A 16,588-nucleotide genomic window follows, 5' to 3' on the forward strand; every position below is an offset into this window, starting at 1 on the left:
TAGCTCGCAACATCTCCAAGAGTTTTGGGCTCAAGAGATCCTCCTGCCTCAGCCTCTACAGTAGCTGGAACTATAGGCGCCCACCACAATGCCTGGGCAGTTTTAGAGACTGGGTCTCCCTCTTGGTCAGTCTGGTCTCGCACTTGTGAGCTCAAGCAATCCACCGCCTTGGCCTCCTATAGGCCTGAGCTACTGCACCCCATTAAAGTTCTTTGTTTTATATATCCAAGAGGTTAGCTCTTAGTTAATCAAAGCTATGATAAATTTCTTTTAGCAGAGACCCTTTTGCTGAATTAACATTTTGATGTTCTTGGCTCCTCCGTGGACAAAAGTTGAAATACTCTTTCTTGTTTTTCAGATAGACCACATGGTACAGGGCCATGCTGCCTTCTCTGAACTCCAAGCCAAGGCCACAGCCAGGTAGCTGCTGCCCCGATGCTGCCCCGCTACTGCTTTCCTTGTGTGACTGTGCTGAGAGCGTTCACTTCAGGGGCTTGTATGATTTCAGATCCTACAGACAACAAAAATGCCTGTTAGCATTTGCTGTAAGATAGTCACCCGTATAGTCTAGAACATACATGCATTAACTTTTTAAATCATCTAAGAAAACTCAGAGAAGCTAAAGATCCCACAGGACTACACCCTGGATCCACAGATGAGAAACTCTGATGTAGAAGGCCAGCATGGATTCTGGAGTCAAAATTTGTAGATTCACATCCCAGGTCTGCTTGGTACTAGCTATGTAACTTTGAGCAGGTAACGGAGTTTCTTTAAACCTGCCTCTTCATCTGTAAAATTGAGGATAATAACCAATTTCCAGGATAAAATGAAGAAAGCTGAAGGCAAAGGAGTATTTATAGTGTAGTGAAACATATGAAAAGGAAAAAACATTTCCTTTTGTGTGAAAGGAAAAAGAGAAAAGAAAACATGTGTATCTATTCATTTGTGCAAAGGAAATATTGGAGGGCTAAACTAGAAACGAATGAGGTTGGTTCCAATAGATGGTTAGGAATGAGGAGGAAAGAATGCAGGAAGAGGAACAGGGTAGCAGGAGGGAACGGCATTTCTCTGAGTATACTTTTTATATAACTGTAACACTTAGAACCATGGTGACAATTCCAATCTGCCTCAAATAAACAGAAGATATATAGCCAGAATATGTGTGTATGCTGGGGTGGGCAAAATAAAATGCAACTAGTAAAAAATGAACCTATTGTATTACAAATGAATAAGATAACCACACTAAAGGGGGTTTGGGAAAGAAAGGAATCAAGCTAAGTAAGTTCAGGAAAGAATATTTTGACAGCTGGGAGAATTTGATTGCCATATGCAGAAGAATGAAACTGGACCCCTATCTCTCACCATATACAGAAATCAACTCAAGATGAATTAAAGACTTAAGTAAAACCTGAAACTGTGAAAATACTAGAAGATAACCCAGGGAAAATTCTTCTGGACATTTTCCCTGGCAAAGAATTTATGACTAAAACCTCAAAAGCACAGGCAACAAAAACAGTGGAACTTGGGGGGTAGGCAGTAAGGTGGGGAGGAGTAAAAACCTACCAGACAGGTACCGTGAACACTGTCGGGGTCTGGGGCACAGTAATGGTCCTGACTCAAGCGCTAGAAAAGCTATCCATGTAACAGAAACATTTGTACCCTCCTAATATTTTGAAATAATAACAATAGGACTTAATTAAACTAAAAAAGCTTCTGCACAGCGAAAGAAATAATCAAAAGAGTGAATAAACAACCTGCAGAATGGAAGAAAATATTTTTAAACTATTTATCTGACAAGGGACTCATACCCAGAATATACAAGAACGCAAACAACTCAACAACAGCAAAGGACATAAATAGACATGTTCCCAAAGGAGACATGATTTCATATACAAACAGGCACATGAAAAAATGGTCAGCATCGCTAATCAACAGAGAAATGCAAATTAACAGAACTGTGAGATACTATCCCACCCAATCATGGCTATTATTAAAAAGACCAAAAGATATAAGATGTTGGCAAAGATATAGAGAAGTAGGAACTCTTACACACTTTCAGTGGGAATATAATTAAATATGGCTTCATGGAGAACAGTACGGTGCAGCTCAGCTGCTAGGGCACCAGCCACATACACCGGAGCTGGTGGGTTCAAACCCAGCCCTGACCTGCCAAACAACGACAACTACAGCAAAAAAAATAGCTGGGCATTGTGGCAGGTGCCTGTAGTCCCAGCTACTTGGGAGGCTGAGGCAAGAGAATCACTGAAGCCCAAGAGTTGGAGGTTGCTGTGAGGTATGATGCCATGGCACTCCACCAAGGGCAACATAGTGAAATTCTGTCTCAACCAAAAAAAAAAAAAAGAAAGAAAGAAAGAAAACAGTATGGTGATTTCTTCAAGAACTGAAAATAGAATTACCCTTTGATTCAGCAATCCTTTCCTGGGTAGCTATGCAAAGGGAAAAAAATCAACATATTAAAAAGTCACCTGCACTCATATGGTGATGCTGATACTGTTCGCAATGGCACACAGGTGGAATCAACCCGAGTGTCCATCAGTGGCTGATTGCATAAAGAAAATGTGACATATTTACACAATGGAATCCTACTCAGCCATATACAAGAATGAAATCCTGTCTTTACAGCAGCATGGATGGACCTGGAGGTCATCATCTTAAGGGAATCAAGCCAGAAACAGACAGACATATGTCACATGTTCTCACTCATTGGATGGGTGAGGGGCTCCAAGGAGGGTGGATGGAGAGAGATACTTAATGGGTGCAATGTCTTGACCACTGTGTGATCTACACATGTAACAAACCTGCATAAATCCACACAAATGAAAAATAAAAAGAAAAATATTTTGATGGTATACCATATGGCTAAAGGTAAAAATAACTACATGAAATTTTGTACGCTAATTGGTAAGTTTGTTTTTTATAAGCATGTGGCTTAGCTATACTCAAAACCCTTTATGTATATACTACATTTAAGCAGAGCTATCTGAACATGCGAACTTAAAAAGTCTGGGAATCTATCAAATTCCCTCCATTAAGCAGTAACCTGATGTCTTAGCCCATAACAAAATGACATAAACTAGGCAACCTATAAACAACTGAATTTTTTTTTTTTCCTTGTTCTTGAGGCTGCTGAGTCCAAAATCGAGGCACTGTTAGGTTCAGTGTCTGTTGAGCATCCAGTGCCTGGTTCACAGAATGGTGCTGGTGCTCTCACTGTGTCCTCATGTGGTAGAAGGGACAAACAGATCCCTTGGGCCTCTTTTATGAGGCTCTGATCCTGTTCGTGAGGCCCCACCCTCATCACCTAATCACCTCCCAAGGCCCTACTCCTGACACCCTTGCTTTGGGAGCTAGGTTTTCAACTTGTAAATGTGAGGGGGGCACAAGCATACATAGTCCGCAGCTCCAGAAGATAGTGACCTTTTGTGGCAGCTCTTCCAGAGGCTCACCAAGTATTTTTTCTCCATAAAACATCAATGAGATTTAAAACACCAGAGATTCCAATTGCAATATTCTATTAAAGACCTATATTCATTCAGTCTGTACTTTAATAACTGTGTTTTGAGCACGTGTGGGTAAGATACAGTCCTTGCTTCGAAGGAATTCAGAATCCAGAGTTGGAGATAGAGGAATTAATCATGGGAGAAACCAACAGACTGTGCAGTGAGAGAACATCAGGAAACCCTGACTGATGGGCTAACAGTTAGGACCGTAAGGATAAAAAGAGCATAACCATGTGATTAGCAGGAGGAAAGAGTGTTCCAAGTGAAGGGGCTGGAACAGATGATTAGGCCACAGACCACAGTGGGCAAGGTGAGGTTGGAGAATAGGCATGGTCATTCAGAGCCTTTTAAGCCATGGCAAAACATTGATTTTATCCAAAGGACCTTGGTTAGTCTTTGCTGGATTCTAATCTGGGAAATAATGTAGTCAGTGTCACTGTAGAGAGTCTCTCTATTCCCAGACACAGAACAAGAAGCCGCTGTCAGATCCCTGATACAGGTGATAAGGGCAGATGGCCGTCCACTTTGGAGAGTGCTCGAAGATACCAGCGTCTCTCCTCCTTTCCCCTTAGAAGGCTGGGGCAGCAGAGGGAGGACGGGGCTGAGATAGCTGTGCTCTGCGTAGGTTGCTGTGGGAACACAGGCCTCCGGAGATGAGTCTGGGGTGATGATTGATGTCAGCCATGTAAACAAGGTAAGAGGAAGACTTCAAGGCAAGAAGGAGCAAAGTAGAGGAAATTCAGAGGTTAAGGCATGCATAATATGTAAATAAAAAGTGGTTTGCTGCGGTGAGAACCTGACGTGTGCAGGCAGGAGAAGGGAGAGGAACGGAAGACTTGAGTAACACAGTGAAGGGCAGAAGAGCTGACTATGGGCAAGGAGTGTGTGCTTTGTCCAGAGGACAGTGAGGAGAAGCCATTGAAGGGTTTTTGGTAGATGTGGGAGATGTCATTAGAGATCAATGTAAAAGAATCATTCAGGAAGGAGTGCAGAAAACCTAATTGGAGGAGTTAAGATTATAAGCAGGGAAGTAAATTCTGAGGCTAGACCACTATTCCAGGTATTGGAAGGTGACATGAACAAAGTAGTAGCAGTTGTGCTGCTAGTCACAGGGATACTTAGAAGAGTGAATTGGCAGGTCCTGGTAAAGAATGAGTTGGGAGCTGAGGGAATGAGAGGAGTCCAGAGTGACGCACACCGTGCCTCTGCCTTTCCAGTGGTTGCTTGGGCAACCTCTTCAATGACTTTGGCTTTGAGTAAACCAAAACCAGCAAAAGAAGAGCAAGTACATCAGAAAGAGGATGTATGTCCTATTAGAAATTTTTAGATGAATTACCTTTGGACATCCAAAAGGAGGAATTTAATTAAGGAGTGTTGGAGTCTTTGGCCTGGCACTCGTGAGGGAGAAATGGCCAGAGATAACACTGCATCTGGACATCCTCAGCACAAGATGGTAACTGGGACCATGAGAAGAGGGTGGGATGATCCAAGGGCGGATAAAGGGTAAGAAAAGGTCAAAGACAGAACTGTAGAAGATTTCGGATACTTAAGGGACAAGCAAAGGAGGGGAACGAGTCAGAAAAGGGGCAGGGAAATCAAGGGAGTATAGTGTTTTAGAAACAAAAGAAAGAGAACAAATGAGGAAGAAATGGTGAAGTGATGTAAAATGCAAAAAGAAATAGGCCCTTTGTTGTTAACAAAGAAAATATCATTTCTCACAGTGGGACCAGCTGCAGTAGAAAAGGGCAGGCAGGATGCACGTTGCACTGGGGTAAGAAAGAACTAGACCCAGACAGTCGGGAAGCTTCTTTCCCCAGACTTGGTCTTACTGAAAGAAAGGGCACAAATGTCTTTTGTTACACTATGTGTTCTGACTTTGTGCTTTGAGAGTATGGTCACCATACTTCTGGGCAGCCTATGAATCCAAAGAATGATTATGGAGAGGGGAAGGGGGCATTCCAAGGATACTGTCTGCAGTTAAGATTAAGTAATAAGCTCTGAAAAAAATCTCCATCGACTCTTGATTTTTTTTTAATTTACAAATGAGATTCTAGCTATGGCAAAGAAGAGGGAACCTATAACCTATGTCTATGTTTATGGATGAGCTTCCATTTTATAGCGCTCAGGGCTCTATGTTTAATCTCTGTAGCAGCCTATAAGGTAGACAGTATCAGCACCAGTTGCAAAAGAATAAATTGGCTCCAAGAGGTTTCGTGTGTCTCATCACCCAGCTGGTACATGGTGAATCACTTTATGATGGCTGTAACCATATTTTCTTCATCCTACCCAATGGGACTCTGACAGCAAGAATTTCTCCTGTGAGACAGGATATATTAGCCTGGGGCTTGTGAGAGAGAGGGAGAGTGATCCACTTGGGATCATAGTTAATATGTGATTCCTTAGCGGGAAGAGGGCAGGTTGCCATTTGAGAAAGAATTGATAAAACATGCAAAATGAAACAAAGTCCAAACCAAAAAAGGCATCATGCAAGGTTAAAATTATGTGAATAATGATGTGCATTAGTTATTTTAATGTCTTCCAAGTGCATTTCATTTTGAATGATATACTCAGATAACGCACGGTAAGGTATAATTGAAAAAACATGTAAGAAAAAGGCTGAATTCAAAGGATAAACATGCAGCTGAGAGGAGGTCAGGAGTCAAAGGGATAAGCATACCCCATCCCCCAGGGACCTCATTAGTGCAAGAGTGACCATATATGTAGAGGCTAAATGAATCTCACTGTTTGCAAAGACCTGCAGTAAATGAGACAATGACAAATCAATAGTAATTAGGACTATAGGTTCTTATTGACCCAGATGTCTGAAACCAAATGCTCCTCTCTGAGATTCCTTGAGAGGCAGAATGAAAAGATTTATAGATGTGTGCTTTAAGGGAAAAAAAAAATCCTTTTGCTCTAAGAGCTGTGATACTACTGTGAAATGGAAATTTGCTAGAATTGGTGCAGACTCTTGACTTCTGGCTAGCGAAGATGTTCTCCAGGCTTGTGTTGTGAATGTCATTCTTGTGGGACCAGAAGCAGAGAGAGCTGGGGGATAGAAAACCAGGGGGTGATCCTATTCTACCCCAATATGTTGTTCTTGCCCCCCGCCGAAGGCATGGGAGGGTTTTTTCCTAAAAACCACAGTAGACTCATTCTACAACAGTTGGAATGTTGGGTTTTGATGAATAATCTCTGACCTGATGTCTTCCATCAGGGGTACAGATGCATCTGGATGGATTTAAATTTGGACTCAGTCTTGTCTTTTCACCTCTTTGAGCATCCTCTGTAAAGGGCTTTGGCGATACCCCTCATCTGATGGTGGTAGAAAGCCTGGTAGATACTCAGGGAGTGGCAGCCGACATTGCTGTGGTTGCCGAGCCTTTTCCCAGTAATACCTTATTCCTCCTAATAGGAGCTGGGGCAGAAGAATTTTTACAGATGGGAATGAGGTGTTACAACAAGAAGCAGCGGACCGCTAGTAGGTAGGGTGCCTGCGTCTCTGACATTTCAACACTCTCCCGCTCCCCCAGCAGTTTTGCTTTTCTATGCTGTTCATACTGAATTTCTGTATAAAATTTGTGTTTAATAAAGGAATTCCAGTGGTAATGGGGAGCAAAGAGAGTTTATAGACCACAGCTCTGCTTGTTTTTTTCTTACACTGAGTTTAGAAAACTTTGAACAACTTCACAAGAGCCATAGGGGCACTCCTGGCATCACAAACTAGAAGCAGAAATCACTGAGCATCATTTTCAAAACATTTTTAAAATTCAAAGAATAAATAATATCTTCAGCATCTCAAATACTAACCGTCCATGGACATTGATTTCCTATGCTTTTTTCCTGCCATTATTCAATCTGTGTTTTAAATCTTTAAAGAGAAGTCCCAAGGACCCAGATGCCAACCTCTGAAACACCCACTTTCTTTTGGAATCTTTGGTTCAGAACTTGTAGAAGGCTAAGCAGCTTTAACCTTGGCACCATGCAGTAAGATCTAACACAGGGAGATAGGTATTATGAAATCTAACTTAAGAACGGGAAAATTGGAGTTCAGAGAGGTTAAATTGCTGACCCACATTACCTGGCTAGAACAGGAAGAACCAAGATCTGACCCCAGCAGTGTCCCCAGGCCCATCATCTCTTCCTGTCTTCTCACCTGAGCATATGAAGAATGAGGGAACGGATCTGACACCCTCATTCTACACGTGAAGAGACTGGGTTAAAAAGGAGAAAGAACTTACTGTGTTATTTGGTGGGTTTTAGCGGGAAATCGAGTCTCTAATCCCTGATCCTAATTCCTTTCCTAGTATTTATTCACTTCCTTCGGCAAACTCCCAAACCTGGGAACTTACACCTGTCTGCATCTGCCCTTTCTTCATTGTAATCACATCAGGAACACTGATGTCACCCAGGGTTTATGTAGGTACAGTGTCGTACTATTACAGAATACTGTATCTTCACTTACGTAATCTTTCATCTTCATGATAATCCTGTGAGATAAGTTGGACAGAGATCATGGTGTCTGTTCTTACAGATGAGAAGAGGGTAGTTCAGGGAGTTGGAATAACTTCCTTAGGGTCATACCTCCTTCCTACCAGGAGGAAAGCTGTTCCTGGATCCAATATTCCAACTCCACACCTTTTCCCTTCCCACTAGGACACAGCACCCTTTCTTGGTGACAGTGCAGTGTGAGGCAAGAGTACAGTAAATGGCTTTCTCTGGGCATGGGGCAGTTTATTTGCCGAAGCTTTTGAGATCCTTCTTACTTGCCTGGGGTTTCTTTCTACAGAAAAATTTGCTCCTCAACCCTAACCCCCCCTTTCAAAAATAAAATAAAATCCCCTTCTCTTCCAGATGCCAGAGCGTATATGCGTATTTGAACAGTCACCTGGATCTGATTAAGAAGGCCCAGCCTGTGGGTTTCCTCACTGTTGATTTACATGTTTGGCCAGATTTCCATGGCAACCGGTCTCCCTTAGCAGATCTGACACTAAAGGGCATGGTAAGTAACAGCCAGTCCTTGCTCATGGGTGAAGGCAGGCCAAAGGGCCCAGAGTCTGGGAGAAGCAGAGTGAGGAGAAAGGAGAAATGAAACAGGCCACCAGCCTGCTAGCTCTTTGGGGAGGTGTTGCTGTTGGGAAGGTGGCTGCTGCTCCCCACGGTGACTGCTGGACGTTTTCATGGTTTCTTGGCCAACCTGCAGAGCGTTGAAAGCAGTGCTTCCTGTGTTCTGCTGCTGTTCCTTCTGTGTCCCGTGCAGGGGCAGAGGGTGGAGAGTCCTGCCTACGTAATCTGTGTATTTACCTCCGTTCATAAAGCTGTGTTTCCCCACTGCATCTTCAGGTTGCCCAGTCAATCAGTAGTAAGTATTACCACCCATAGTTTAGCTGGCCATGGCTACACGCCTGCCCAAGCTCTGCGTCAGGGCTGTTCAAAGTCTAAACTATTTAGGAGTTCAGATCAAACTCTGGTGAAGTAAATATCATTCATAACATAGAAGACAAATTGTGCTTTTAGTAACCTTTAAGCCCACTTTCACTGTGGAGATTCTGGGCCTTCCTGGAGCAGGCCAAGAATGAACTAGGCAGGAAAGGTCACGGCCTCCTAAGCTGAGAGAGGATCCCAATGACCAGGCGAGACTGGGTGTCTGGAAGCAGCATGGCCATCGAGAATCATGCTTAAGGATGGGTGAAGTGGGTTACAACCAGAGAAGGGACCAGAGAAGAGCCCAGGCAAGGCTGCAGATAAGATATAAGCCGCAAATGCAGACTCCAGGAAGATGTCAAGGAGTTAGGAAGTAGAGTGTTGGGTAAATTAAGGTGGGGAATTCATAATGGAGGCTACATGATAGTGGAGCAGGCCGCTGGCTTCGGAAACTTGAAAACTTAAACTACTACCATATTGTGATTAATTTTACAAAGATTGTTTTAATTTTTTTTTTTTTTTTTTGAGACAGAGTCTCACCCTGTCACCCTGGGTAGAGTACCATGGCATCACAGTTCACAGCAACCTCAAACTCCTGGGCTCAAGCAATCCTCTTCCCTTAGCCTCCCGAGTAGCTGGGACTACAGCTGCCCACCACAGTGCCCAGCTACTTTTTCTATTTTTAGTAGAGATGGGGTCTCACTCTTGCACAGGCTAGTCTCAAACTCCGGAGATCAAGGAATCCTCCCACCTCAGCCTCCCAGAGTGCTAGGATTACAAGCTTAAGCCACTGCACCTGGGCAGTTTTAAATATTTTTGTGATGTCAACGGGAGGACCTGAGGTTTATTTTCATTCCTTCTTGACATGATCTAGTTCTGCTAATAGAAGGGGGTCATGGTGAAAAGAAAAGAAAACTGGACATAAGAAAAGTCATGTTTTTCCATGAAATGTGCCTACACAACAAATAGTGAACTTGGCCTCCTTAATGACCTATGGAAGCAGAAGGGCAACGTCCAGAGAGGACCACATGGCAGCAGGCTGTAGCCAGAAAGCCACGCTTCCTGATAACCAGCTTCATATGCTAACAGAGGGGAGGGGACGAACACAAGTGGCACAGAAAGGAGGGTCTTGATTAGAGACAAACATCTGAAGCCAAATACAGTTAAGCTCTTAAAATGTTAAACAAGTTAAGAAACTTGATCAGTCCTTAAAATGACCTCAAAACAAAGCTGAGTTACACGGTAGAATAAATGATCATGGCTCTGGAGTCACAGAGACCTGGGGCCTTCCCTGGGCAGATCTGCCTTTAGTCCCCAGCGTGTCAACCTCAATGTCAACCAGTGGCTTTTGTCTGTTTCTTAACCTTGCCAACCTGTGCTGATTTAACCCCATCCCCGAATTCCTCAGCAATTTTAACATTACTTTGCTTACTCATTGTTATTTTCTATTGTCTAAGAATATCTCTTTTCGGTAATACTCAGCGTGCGTCAGCAATAATAAGTGAGTGGATTTACTGGGCTGCCCAGGTTAAGCCACCATTAATGAAACCAGATTTCTGGTTTCTAGAAATATAGGAGAAGAACTGGTTTTCCTGTTCTCGTGGCCTGACAATGACCTAAGAATTACCATTGTGAGGATATTCTAATAAAGTTGACCCAAATGCAGAATGTACTTCCCAATCAATGAAATGTTCAGCGGCATGCCTGTCCCATGAGAATAAGTATATACTCATCATAAGAGATTTCTTACATGGGGACATGCACCCAGTTGTATCTCAAATCCTATTACATTTATTTTTTGAAAACATCTTGTTTTATAAACGTACCTCATAAATCCCTTTGTCGCGACCCGTCGGGCTCCTGTGGCCCTGGTCTCTGTTAGCGCAGGAAGGAACCAGGCAAGAAGCGGATTAGAAGTACAAGCTTGTGGAAGGCAGGCTAGCCCTTACTTTCCGGGTAGCCCCGAGCAACCTCTGCACCAGCCTTTTATTGAGCCAGAACAACACAGGTGAGGGGAGAAATTAACAGTGACTACGTGCTGAGGGCACAGGCTCCTTCCACAAGGAACTCCTGAGGAGGAATGGCCGGAGGTCCACACCTCAGCTGCAGATCATCTTGCTCGGATGTTGGCGTCTCCTACATATCTTGATACTTCTTAGCAGTGACTTCACTTTGTAACTGTCCGTGGGTTAGCCTCACAGTGAAATAGCTATCCCTCCATGAGTTTGTACCACGACAATGGAGGGAGAGGTGATCTAGGAAGGCAACTGTGGGCTTCAAAGCTTCACCCCAAATCTCTTTCCTTCAATTCAGTTTTAGATAACGTGAAAATTCTCCTGTTATCATGGTGCATCCTTTTTCTAGAAGCTGTAATGACTCTTGTCTCCAGCACTGATCCAGCACTAATGTGGTGCCTACTGTGTGCCAAGCACTGCTGCAGGTACAGGAAGGTACATCAGTTCTCACACTCACAGGGCATGTTGAAGGAGGTGGGCGCAATGCTCAACAAAATGTTAATAGCAACCAGAATTGTCAGGATAATCCCATCAGGCAAGGTTCATGTACAGTTTCTTCTTTGGGCTCCTAAAACATTTCCCTGGGTACATAATAAGCGCTAACTATGTACATACCAATAATTTATAGGCAACATGGAGATAGTCAAGAGGTCATTTAGTGCTTTAGAAAAATAAACTTGTGAATGACATACTAATATTAGATGGATTCGATGGTTACTGGCTCTTACTGTCCATATGGTAAGTATTTAATACCATTATTAATGTTCAAGTAAATTATGTTCATAAGCTCCAATTGTGTCATAATTATGAGTACATTTGTTCATCAGACAAATACAGGAATCAACACACACAATTCCTAACTAGAGAAATACCACTCTTTCTCTCTTGGGCAGGCAGAATGTACAAACAGGCAGTGAAAATGGCATCTAGCTCCAAATGTCACTCACTGTCCAGGGCTCTCTCAGTGCATGGAAGATGGTTATCCAGCCTGATCTCAGTGGTCAGGAGAGGCCTTAAGCAGGAGATGACAGGAACACTCAATGAGGCAGGGAAGAAATTTGGGGCCGAGGGAATCACCGTCTGTGCTGTGCTCTGGAGCAGGGTGAGGGCTCAGCGTGTGAATGTCTACAACTTCAGCTCCTATGTCAGTGTCTGACTGATGATATCCCGCCTTTAGCATTCTGTCTTGGTAATAAAAAAGAAAATGTTATCTCGGGGAACCAATGAATGTTCCCTTACTCCTTCTGTTTCAGTGTCACTGCACTCTCCCCTTCTCCACTCCCCCCTCTCTCCTCTTACCTTTGGGAAATATTCGTTCATTTGCTATGCTGTTATTGACACTTGCTATGTGCAGGCCTGTGTTAAATGCAGGGAATGTGAAGGAAAGAAAATGAAGAAAAGGAAGAGAGGAGAAGAGGGGAGAGGAGAGGGGGAAGGTGAGAGGAGAAGGGGGGCGGAGAGAGGAGAGAACCTGCCCCAAGTTTACATAAAAATAGGGGAGATAATTATTATGCATCATATATGTGTGAGAGAACGTGTGTACATAATCATTTTACAGTGTGATCCCTATGATAATCTGTGCAAGCTGAAGGAGACAGTCACTGTCAGACTTGGAATTATTTTGTATGGCACGTGGCTAGCACACCTGGATGCAGCCTTTCTCTACTTTGCCCAAAATATCTGTGAAAATGCACAAAAGGCATAAACTCATGCTAGCTTTGGAAATTAGAATGATACTCAACTAGGAAAATTAGGACTGACCTTCCCACTGGGAATCTGGGAATGTTTTCCAGATTCTAAAATACTAACTTGTTTAATAAACATAATCTGTGACACAAGAACCAAGTCCAGCCTTGAAAAAGTTTGTACTTCTCCACCTTCTGCTCACTACCTAAAAACACAGGTTCTTTTAAGCCTAAAAACAGGGCAGCCATCCCTCTGTGTACTGCTGAAGGCTGAGTTGGGGGTTTCTTTCTTTCTTTGTTTTTTTGTGAGCAGCCAATGAGTTTAATTTCCTAGACCTCCTGTTCTCACACACATGACCCAGCCCCTGCCTTCTCCTTCACTTCAGTTCATTTGACAACTGCCACGTGGACAGGAGGTATGAGTTAGGACCAACCGTGATACCTTGTATTCTAAGCATCCCAAGTAAATTCTGTTAATGGGAAAGAGGTAGGAAAAACCTGGGTAGTTCTGTGAATTGGGGGAAAGATAGTTTCACACTGTGTCCCAGGGCTAGGAAGTCGGGTAGAAGCGGTCTGCCTCAGTCCAACAAGGCTACACAAAATACCACTACACTCTAATAATCAGCGTTGAGCTGTAGATCTGAAGGGCAAACCCAAGTGCGCAGTGAGTGGTACTGTATTCTGGGAAATACTGAATATGTATAGATCCCCAGTTAGAGGAATTTTTTTTTAAAATAATAAAGTGAGTTTCCTTAGGCAAAGATCGCATTCAAAATAAAGGAAGACAATTTGAAATGCTTACATCAAACTAATTAATACAGCTTTCAGCTCATCAACACATTGTACCCCACAAACGCATAAGTGTATTCACGATCTATGTGTATATCTTAATAAAAAGAAAAAAAGACCATTTGGAACACTTAGGAGAGACCTCTGGAAGATTATTTACTACTGAAACCACAAGAAAATATTACAGAACTCCTATAGTCAATAGGATTTCTTTAAAAGACGTATCTCTATGAAATAGTACAGAAACTTATTAGGAAAGGATGAATTGAGATGAAAGGACAACGGAATGAGAAAAAAGGGAAATGATGAAGACCACAAGACAACAAAAAATGCAGGAATAATAAAAACCTCTGTTGAGAGTGATAAGGAGGATAAATAAACTCAACTGAGGAACATAAGATCAGGGCTGTCATAAAACTTAGCCTATCTTTTAAATTTACTCTATTAGAAAAACATTTTCAGGATAGAGACTGTAGCTTATTTACTTTTTAATCTCAACAGTGCTTTGAAACTGGCACCAAATAATTACCTTATGGTCAGTTATTTCAGTCATCATCTGCCAGTTGCAGAACAAGCAGTGATTGCCTGATCAGAGCAACAAGAAGTGGCAGGGGTTAGCCTGCAGCCTGCACAGCCCGTGAAGCTGCCTTGACTTATAAATCTGGACTTCACAAAATGCACTGAGGACCCTTAGGAAGGGGAATCCCTTTGTTGAACCACACTCCTCGGGCTAATTCCAGTTCTGACTACCAGCCTTGTCACTCATCCTCCCATTGTTACCCAGACTATGTCTTTGTTATTTTTTTTAGCATTATCCCCAAATATTTATTAAATATTCCTTTTAGGGATCTAAAAATAGACCTGCCATTTGATCCTGCAATTCCTCTACTAGGAGTATATCCAAAGACCAAAAATGACCTTGCAGCAAGGATATTTGCACCAGATTGTTCATTGCAGCTCAATTCATAATTGCCAAGTCATGGAAGAAGCCCAAGGGCCCATCGATCCATGAATGGATTAATAAATTGTGGTATATGTATGTCATGGAATACCATACAGCCTTTAAAAAGATGGAGACTTTACCTTTTTTATGTTTCCATGGATGGAGCTGGAACATATTCTCCTTAGTAAAGTTTCTCAAGAATGAAAGAAAAAGTATCCAATGTGCTAAGTTCTTTTATGAAACCAATTTACATTTATTCACACTGTCTTATGAAAGATAGATCACAACTACAGCCCAGGATGAAGGAGAGAAATGGAGGGAGAAGGGAGGGGAGTGGGGAGATTTGATAGAGGGTAACCAGTGAGACCACATCTATGGAGCATATTGCAAGGGTACAAGTCAAATCTATCAAGTATAGAACATAAATGTCGTAACACATAATTATCAAGTAAATGAGGCGAAAGCTATATTAATTAGTTTGATGTAAACACTCCAAATTGTATTAAAAAAAAAAAATCAACAGGGTGGCACCTGTGGCTCAAAGGAGTAGGGCACCGGCCCCATATACCAGAGATGGTAGGTTCAAACCCGGCCCCGGCCAAAAACTGCAAAAAAAATCAACACATTATACCCCGCATATGCATAAATGTATTCATCATCTTTAATCATCAGAGAAATGCAAATCAAAACCACTTTGAGATATCATCTAACTCCAAACCATGTCTTTGAATGTAAACTCTGACCCTGTGTCTTCTCAGGAAGGCTCTAGTTATTTTTCACCCTCACTGACTCTGATTTCAAAAGTAATAGGGCATCCCTGGTTCACCGGGCTTTAAAGTCTTCCACTTTGGGTGCCTACAGTCATGAGGAGGAACAGGATAGAGAGCCCAGGAGTCTTTTCATTCTGGGTGTGATAGTATCATTTTCTTTTTGTTCTGGCAGTTGTTGGCTCCTGTCATGTGACAAGCTGTGTCATTTTGCTTTGGGTGATGTAGCGTCTATCTGCAGCACTGGGCTAAAAAGAGGCGGTGGAGGTTAGGGGCAGGCAACTCCGCAGCACACCTGGGTGAGAACCCACCTCTGCAGACATTTCTCCCTTCCATGCTGAGGGCTGCATGTACGATGCTCTAAAAGAAGCAGAAGCTTCGGTAGCAATAGTCTCAAAACATTTGACACGACTGATTCTAGGATCTTTCAAAACAAGACAAAGCCAAAAGTTGCTTTTAATAAAAGAATGACATCTTCACACATAAAGATGAGTGAAACTAACTACTCAACACTGGAATAGTTGCAGGTTTTAGGCATTTTGGGGGGGTGGTTTTTATTTTGAATCGTCAGTTGGATGTTGTTTACCATTGTGAAGCAATAAAGGGAAGCCTGGGTTCAAAATCAGACCTGTATTTGAATGTGGCTTAAAATGTCCCAGTATGTGATCTTTAGCTCTGCGTGGCCACTCTGCTCATCAATCAGCAGGAACAACCCAGGCTTCTTTGTGGGATTGCTGTCAGAGTCAAAGGGAGGTCCCAGCACTACGGTGGGCACACTCTGGATAGAGAGCGTAACACGTGCCTTTGCATATGTGGGTCCTGCTTGGTGGCCCTTACTTTCACATTTATAAGATGGCCAACAACATTCTAAATGTGGCCTTTGGATTCTGGGAAGCCAGCTTCAGGCCCTCTACCTTAGCCCCAGAACTGACTGGAGTCACCAGTCACTACCAACCAGCTAGTGGAGCTGAGCCATCCTTTGGTTCTTCACAGGAAGCAGGTGTTACATAAGTCTGGAGATCGATTGCTGTACTTAAATCCTTGGCCTTCAGTTTTCTCATTAACACAACAGGGAACTCAAATCTGATGTACCTTATGAAATAGTATTGTAGGATTGGGGTTTTTTTGTTTATTTGTTTGTTTGTTTTTGTTTCTGAGACAGAGTCTCATTCTGTCACCTTGGGTAGAGTGCTGTGGCAACATCATAGCTCATAGCAACCTCCAACTCTTGGGCTCAAGAAATCCTCTTATCTCAGCCTCCCAAGTAGCTAAGACTACAGATACCCACAACAACACTCAGCTTTTTCTTCTATTTTTAGTAGAGATGAGGGTCTTCCTCTTGCTCAAGCTTATCTCCAACTCCTGAGGTCAAGAGATCCACCCGCCTGAGCCTCCCAGAGTGCTAGGATTATAGGCATGAGCCACTGCTCCTGGCTGTGTTATA

General features: G+C 42.8%; 1 protein-coding gene across 5 annotated transcripts in view; it reads left to right on the plus strand.

The window, feature by feature from the left end:
• FGGY (FGGY carbohydrate kinase domain containing) overlaps positions 1–16,588 on the plus strand; it is a 417,013-nt gene that overhangs the window by 294,530 nt on the left and 105,895 nt on the right. For all 5 annotated transcript variants that reach the window (XM_023515082.1, XM_012807209.2, XM_023515085.1 and 2 more), the window contains exons 10-11: positions 359–420; positions 8,376–8,523. In XM_023515082.1, the coding sequence (XP_023370850.1) occupies positions 359–420; positions 8,376–8,523 (210 nt within the window). The remainder of the gene's footprint in view (positions 1–358; positions 421–8,375; positions 8,524–16,588) is intronic.

The sequence above is a fragment of the Otolemur garnettii genome, unplaced genomic scaffold (genome assembly GCF_000181295.1).
Source record: "Otolemur garnettii isolate 467f Iridium unplaced genomic scaffold, OtoGar3 scaffold00066, whole genome shotgun sequence".
In the NCBI taxonomy this organism is placed as follows: domain Eukaryota; kingdom Metazoa; phylum Chordata; class Mammalia; order Primates; family Galagidae; genus Otolemur; species Otolemur garnettii.